The sequence below is a fragment of the Miscanthus floridulus genome, chromosome 1, assembly GCF_019320115.1.
Source record: "Miscanthus floridulus cultivar M001 chromosome 1, ASM1932011v1, whole genome shotgun sequence".
Classification (NCBI taxonomy): domain Eukaryota; kingdom Viridiplantae; phylum Streptophyta; class Magnoliopsida; order Poales; family Poaceae; genus Miscanthus; species Miscanthus floridulus.
Window position 1 is genome coordinate 53,310,582 of NC_089580.1, and position 8,111 is coordinate 53,318,692.

Below are 8,111 nucleotides of genomic sequence, written 5' to 3' on the forward strand. Positions count from 1 at the left end.
TCCAGCTGTTTTTTTTTAATAAAAAAACCGTTTAAATCTGCGCACATATGAAGTTGATGTGTTTCGAATTGCAAAATAGTATTAGACCATTAGTATTTCGTTGGCTTTGCAGACTATCTAGTATAAGATACGTATTTATTAGCGACTACGTTTATCTGTACAAAGTGTAAGCACATATAATAATTGCATCATAGTATCAGACAACAGCAAAGTAAGCAAAATCTTTCTCTGCACGGATGTGCAATGTCTGAAGTTGATAAGGATCATGATTAGTGCTCCCATTCTCCTATCTGGACTCAGGGCCATAAGTTCAAGTTTGGTCCTACGCCAACGGCTACGTGTGGCCCCAGCAATTTCCTTGTATGTGATCCTAGGTTGTTTCAATTGCCTTTGCATTGTCTACTATGAGGTGGCAGCTGAAACCCAGCCAGCTACTCGATCTGCTCACAAAAGGTAAACTTGATGTCAAGTTTAGGACGCTGGTATTTCAGACGTGTTTCTCTATAATCACGAACAAATCGAATAATAGGCATTCTTCGGTTCAGATTGCTCTAGCTGGAGGGGCAACTAGCCACAATTTCCAAAAGTTTCAGGGTGCCAATCTGACTTCTTGTCCTCATGAGCACGTGGATCACAACTTAAGCACAAATGGATTGTACCATGTTTGGGTGATGTCATTTTAAGTAGCCATACTGGCTACACGCAAGAGGACTATATACTCTCTTGTGAGAGAAAGAATAGTGATAGATGGATGATGTACCTCACAAAATCCAGAAAACGTTGAGGGGATCTACCTGTAAAATCTACCATTGATTGATGATGTCAATTGAACTGGAAACTGGACAGAAACATGCTAGAGACGCTGACGCAAATTCGGCTGGATTGTGCAGATGAAAATGAACAGTCGGTAACTAACCAACATAGTCGTCAAGAACGGTACACAGAACACGAACAGATTTGTCCATGATGCTTGGCATCTGACAGCAGCAAGAAATTAAAGGTTCAAAAAAGGCATTCTGTCTCCGGCTCCTTAATCAGTTCTCCGAATCATCGGATGGATGTCTTAATCGACGATTCGACATGGCTAGGCCGATCCCTGCAGTTCTTGCACGAGATCAGCAGATCCTGGACATGTTGCTCCACTTGCAGACACCATCGAGGCCCCAGTCCTGGTCCGACGAGCTGGTGCCGCCGGCGACGTGAAGGTCGACGGTGGACGGGTTCTGGTCGTCGCTGCTGTGCTGCGAGGTCGAGCCGGAGTGGTTGGAGGCAGCAGCCGGCGGCACCGTCTCCGGCGCGCTGAGCGCTGGGTGCACCAGGCCGAGCAGGGTGTCCATGTCGTCGTCAACCCTGTGCTGCACGCCGCTGAACCTGTTCTCTGGGACTGAAACCAACAACAGAGAAACGCACGACGAAAAATCAGGAACAAAGTGACATTGCTGGGCAGGTGCAGCACAAATTCTGAAAGCTCAATTTGCTCCATGAAAGTTCCTATATATTCTCACGATAGCACGCACATCATAAAAGTTAAAATCAGTAGCTTTTATAAATTATTAGTCCTGATTTGATACTATTCTTTTCACTGATCATGATGACCTGTCTATTTTTTTAAAAAGAAAAGAATGAGAACCTCTCTAGTTAATCTCCGGAAAAGAAATATAGCTATATATGATCATCCTGATTATGCTAAGTTTTCTTGCTTCAAAAAACAATGCTAAGCTTGTGCAGAATATGACAGCAATGTGACGTGTTGCTATGGAAGCTAACGAGCAATCATACAATTGCGAAAAGGAACGATGAATTGGAATCATATTACGTCTGATTAGGTAAATGATAGATAAAGTGGTACGTGCAGAGGGAAAAGAAGGGAAAAAATGTTGTTAAAGCACTTGGCAGGATAAGGTAAAGTAATCATGGAACAAGATCAAAGGTAGTCACTGTCTTGCAAGGACAAAAAGAAAACCCTCTCCATAGACAGCACCTGCAGAAGCTTCTTTAACCTTAAAACTATCAAAAAGAAAGAAAAAAAAAATCCAAACAGTGTGCTGTCCATGTTTCAGATTTTGTCCAAATCCCAACAAAATATACTTAACCAGAATTACTTTCACCAAGGCACATTTATTCCTATTAGTACTGCCAAGTAAGTGAACTCTGATTAACAGATCCTGACACCGCGAAAAAGATTAGAATTGTTTAGCTTTTAAAGAAGTTGGTGGCACATAGCAAGAGAAAACAAACCGAGATTTTGTAAGCACAAACGAAAAGGTTCACACTAATCTGCCAATTCACATCGTAATCATGAGTATTTGTTCTCTTCCCCCGCAAAGCAACAAATCGAACTCCGAGTGCATCCAAAAAAGAGAGCAAGATGTGAGAGAAATGCTTCACACACGGCATGCACTACTCACCTCCGCCATCATGTCGCTCCAGGGCAGCGCCGCCGCCGCCGTTGGCCGGGACCAGCGCCGGCGGATCGACCTTGATGACGTCATGCAGCTCCTGCAGCATCTTCTCAAGGCTCGCCGCGTTCTGATGATCCGGCAGCGCTACACCACCTCCAAATCCGGCGGTGGCGGTGGTGGCGGCCGAGGTCGGAGGCGTCGGCTGGCCGTATTGGTTTGAAGGGAGCTCCACTCTGGGGCCAGGGGACGGCGAGAGCGGCGGGAGCCTGCTCTGGTCGGTGACGCCGCGCACGCCGTAGCCGAGGGACAGGTCCGGCGTGGCCGGGTGCATCGGCCCGGACGGCGTCGACGGGGACACGGGCGACGAGTGCGCGAGCTGGAAGTACTGGGAGTTCCGGGCGAACGGCTTCTCCCACGGGGACGACGGCGCCGAGAAGGGCGCCGGCGAGAGGAACTGCACCGTCTGCTGGTTGGGCACGGAGAGTTGGCGAGCCAGGTCGAGCGGCGCCGGGCGGGAGCTGGCGTACCCGGCCGATGCGGCGGCGCCCAGCGCCTGGGCATTGGCCGTCCCCGACAGCTGCGGGGACGCCAGCGGCGAGAAGTCGTCGTAGCGGCAGCGCTTGGAGAGGGCGAGGTGGAGCTGCACCTCCGGCGGGTACACGGGCAGGCCGGCGCGCTGGCGGCGCTTGGTCCTCGTGTTCCAGTAGTTCTTGATCTCGTTGTCCGTCCTCCCCGGCAGCTGCGGACGCGCACAAACCAGCACAGGAACGAACACGAAGCATCAGTCACATCACATCAACAAGTCGCCATAAATAAATTATTCATTCAAGCCGAAGAGAGTACAGTGCTTGCTTACATGCGCGGCCATGCGCGCCCACTTGTTGCCGAGCTGCGCGTGGAGCTGGGCGATGAGGAGCTCCTCGTCGGGGGAGAAGGAGCCCTTCTTGAGGTTGGGGCGGAGGTGGTTGGTCCAGCGCAGGCGGCAGCTCTTGCCGCAGCGAAGCAGGCCGGTCATCCTCTGCACTGCGTTCCAGTTCCCCTCGCCGTGGTGCCGGACGTGGTCCATGAGCATGGCATCCTCTGCGGCCGTCCACGGCCCCTTTTTGAGCACCACTGGCGTCGCCTCCTCCTGCTCCGTCACATCCTCAGCATGCGCATGGCCCTCCACCACCACCTCCTCCTCGGGCCATGATGTCGGCGCCGCGCCGGGACTCTTCTCCATGGCGGGCGTCCAACGGCGGCGCCAGAGAACGGTCGAGGAGGGGGCGGGCGGCAGAAGCACGGCTGCGTGGGGCGGGGGCAAGGAGGTGACTGCGATGGGAGATTGAAGGGAAAAGTTGCTAAAAATGGAGGCAGGGGAGCTGGCGTTTTCGGTTTGTGTGGTTTGCAAGTGGTTTATGCAGGTGAGTCAGTGCGGAGGAGGGGCTACGCTGTGCTGTGGTGTGGGTCATTTGGCTGTCTGACCCTTTGAGGCTTTTTGTTTGCACTTCCCTGTTTGCTCTCTAGAGGCCTATGTATGGGCAGCATAGATTGGAGCATCTGATGCCTGGGGTTTTTTTGGTGCAACGCAGGGAGATGGAGAAGATCGGGGAGTGCCCAAACAGATATGCTGCGTAGGAGGAGGAGAATGATTAGGGACTAAAGATGGGCCCAGCTAAGGCCGGCCCTATACACGCCTCAAAAATATATATATATATATATATATATATATATATATATATATATATATATATATATATATATATATGAGCAATTGCTTTTCCATTTATGGCCATCTCCGCCGTTACCGGCCTAAACCATCACTGTTCCTCCACATTGCCATGCGCTAATCTAGCCACTGCTCGGTTCCTCCGCCGACCCTCCCATAAGTCGCCCCCGTCGTTTAGCCGCTAGTGTCCCCGCTAGCTTGACATGCCATCCATCACCCATCGGTACCGTCGGGTAAGCTACTACCACCTTTATGCTCGTCGGTCTTTCAAAACCGTAACCACAAACCATCTAACCCTAACCTAGTTTGTGTTTTCGTCATGGGTTTGTCCTCCTCCACCATGGACCAGCGCACCAACGAATTCATGGAGAGTTTCCATGACCCGTCTTGCCAGTAGCACTACCACCTATGACACCATTCTCTTAGAGGAAGGGGGAGGGGGAGGAGGGAACGAGGAGGGAGAGAGAAGAGAAAGAAAATTGTTGGCTGCCTGTAGTATAGGATAAGATTGCACATGATACCCTTGAATTGTGGATCGATGAAGGATATTGTAGGGATCGAAAATAAAAATCTTAGCTAGTTCCATTAAAGATTGCATACTAGTTCCTGTGTACCACATTAAGATATAAGTGAAGAGAAGGGGTTGGAGCAAGAAGGGTAGAAAGATGGTGTGATGGGGCTATATGTCCAATATGCTCCTTGCTATGGCCCTGTGAACCCATTATATTGATCATGCTTTATGTGGTAGATGTATAACATCCATACAAACATTATTGGAGCATCACCAACAATATCCCAAAAAGAAGCCCAAACATGACTTTGGTCTTGGTTAAGAAATACAGGACTCCAACTGTCCAACGATGCCCTAAATGATCATCCTAAATTCCCGATCACCCAAAAGCCACCCCAAAACATCTCATTTTAGTGCTCCATGGATGTTAGGACAACTCCCGTCCAAGCCAATGATTAGGCTAAGCTAGAATCCCTTGACCGCACTCAACCTGACCTCAATTTGTACGGTTGTCCCAGTGTGCTACCCACATAACACATAGCTATGCGACCTTCATCCAAGATCAATCGCAAGAAAATGACCTCATATGGTTCACGATAGGTTCACATCACATTTAATAAAATTTTACTTAAGTTTACAACACAATTGTCCACAACTTAGTTCATAACACGACAAACACATTAAGGTCTAGCAGAAGTCTTGCGACTAGCGACCTAGTGGGCAACGGTCCATGGTCGGGAGTTTCGGACTCGGGCAGAGGAACTAATAGCGACCTAGTGGGCGGCGACACTTGGATGCAAGAGTGAGATATGGAGAGGCACGCGGTTGAGAGTCGGGCGAATGGCTACAGGTGGAGAGATATTGTCAGGGTTTGGAGGGAATGATGGATGGATGGGGTTTCCTAGTATTATATGGATGGACAGATTTATCTTATCTAAACGGGGCTTTGCAGGGAATAGGTACGGGGAGTGCTCCCCCATTCCCGGACCAGTTAAACCCAACGGGGAGGGTTTTTTACCCCAGTTTAACTCCCCGTTCCCCATGGGGTTAAATTTACTCCCATCCCCGTTCTCCAATAGGAGAATTCCCCGTGGGGAATTTGGGGCCCATTGACATCTCTACCTGTGTCGCCTTCCTCATCATCGTCGCTCCCTCCACCCGCTTGGCCCCCTCGACTATTGGGTTTGGAGCTCAAATGAGGAAATAGGAAAATAACAGGGGGTTCATGGCATATATTCCAACTGCCATGGGGTCGTGCATGCCTCACGTGATGCAAATCGACGCCAAAACTCCTGCCCAGGCCACAATGTCTAGCCACATTAACGTTCAGGCGGACGCAGAGCTGGTTTGGACCTGATTGTACAATAAAACAAGTTTAAGGTGCCAGATATGCAAATCATAAGTACCAGGACCTATTTGAGAATGCGGGACAATTTTAGAAATGGCCAGTGAAATTTACTCTACAACCTCTCTAGTTTAGCCAAAAGGAAAAAAAACTTTCCAATTCAACATTGGAATGCCATGTATATTCTCAGTAGCACCTAGTGGCTCTAGGAAGGAGGGGACAACATGAAACATGCATGTGTTGATGATGGTAACTAGTCATGGCGAAGATCACAAGGTGCATCACACCAGCCCGGATCTAGAGCTCTATTTCTTTGTTGCTCGATGGTGGGCATGATTTGATGTGGTTGTGTTGTTGCATTGTGAAATGGTTGGACATTGTATTCTTTCCAAATTTGCCAAGCAGACTATATATGAAGAGTGAGTCAAACTCTTTCTGATTTTTTGCTGGATAGCATTGCCTTTATATATATGTGCCCATCAATCACGTGTCTCCGTATCCAACGGTGAATAATCACAGTTAATTCTCATGAACAACTGAACTATCCACTAGAATTGCCAACTGAATCATCATCAGACAAAGATGTGGTCGGTGGTTTCTTCGACCTGATCACATAGTTTATTGAAGGTGGGTGCACTTGTAATAAATCCAACAATTTGTTTTCCTTCCATTGTCATCAGTGATTCGTGAGCCATATGAAAGGTTTCACCAAGAGAAGAGCCCATGTCTTTTGAATAAGTTTAGGGCCATGCTTCCATAGAACCATACTGACCCATGGTGTAGGGTGACATATCAATTTGGTGATGAACTAGCCATTGGCAGTCCACCACCAAATGAAGCTGTTTTCATAGGTGTAGTTAAGATCGATCCACACAATTAGTATTGGGGATTTCTTAAGCATGAGAAAATAAAAGTCACAATGTGGATGTACCATTATATTATTGCACAATTAAAGGATTTCTTAAGTATCAGGAGTTATCCTTTTTTTTTGAAAAGATGGCATACTTGTTGCATCAAAGAAAACAAAGTACCTAGCTGAAGCGTGGAAGGATTTTTTTTTTTTTGGAACGAAGCGTGGAAGGAAATTAACTCCAGTAAGCCGTTACAAAAAAAAAGGAAACACAACTTGCAAATAAAAGGCTCACGTGGGACTAATGAGATTTGTAACAAAAGCTTTATGCTACGTTTCGTCTATACATGCTTATGATTCCAAATATTCCTACATGCATAAGGGGTACACAATTAAAATGTACTTCATTTCTTCCAAATTATAAGATATTTTGGCTTTTTCAGTTATATAACTTTTTGTTATATGTACTTAGATATACACTATGTCTAGATACATAGTAAAATTAATGTATATAGAAATCCCAAAATATCTTATAATTTAGAACGAAGAGAGTATTATTTATGTCTCCCCACTGTATGCTCTTTCTTCCTTGCCATATTGTCGCCAGCTGCAAACATTGATAATTCCTTGAAGGTACAAGGCACCAATCACAGACCTGCTGATTGGAAGCTCGTCGGTCCGATAAGTCCGGCCAGGCCCGGCCTGAAAAAAATCGTTCAGGCCTAGCCCGAAGTTGCCTAGCCTGGATCATACCTCATTTCCCAGCTCAAAAAAATGCATGCTTTGCTTGGCCCATCAACAATCTTATACGAGGGAGCTCGGACTTCAAAGTTTTCAGACTAGGCTTTCTGGAGCCCAGCCTGGCCTAGTATTTGAACAAGTATAGCACCAAGCATGCACATCATCTTGGAATCCTCACTGAGAATTGTTTTTGCAAAACTGAAGCCAGCAATGCACTATACTATAAAAACACATGTCCTAGTCGTAAAATTAGAACCAACACAAATAAGGTATTCGTACTAATATGAAACAAGAGCCGACAACAATAATCCCTCCAAGTGCCATCTAGTGTCATGGATGCGTTCGTGAGTATCCATGCCGTGACTTGTTACAAATCGGCATGTGTACCAATAGGCAGTGGCGGAGCCGGAAAAAAATTAGTTGGGGCGAACTCTAGGAACACAAAGAAGAACCTCACATAGCAAATTACTTCACTAATGGATAAATTGCAAATAATTCAACTGAACAATGGCAATTACACAGGTTACATGTACCATCACCATCTGTTTTGGTTG

General features: G+C 47.0%; 1 protein-coding gene across 1 annotated transcript; it reads right to left on the minus strand.

The window, feature by feature from the left end:
- Window positions 1-1,018: 1,018 nt before the first annotated feature.
- Window positions 1,019-3,852, minus strand: LOC136483899 (transcription factor MYB120-like). The gene is made up of 3 exons (XM_066481084.1): window positions 3,259-3,852; window positions 2,409-3,141; window positions 1,019-1,384 (listed from the first exon to the last, which is right to left on the minus strand). Exons 1-3 carry the CDS (start codon window positions 3,622-3,624, stop codon window positions 1,116-1,118), a joined length of 1,368 nt encoding a protein of 455 aa, XP_066337181.1. The 5' UTR covers window positions 3,625-3,852; the 3' UTR covers window positions 1,019-1,115.
- Window positions 3,853-8,111: the final 4,259 nt, after the last annotated feature.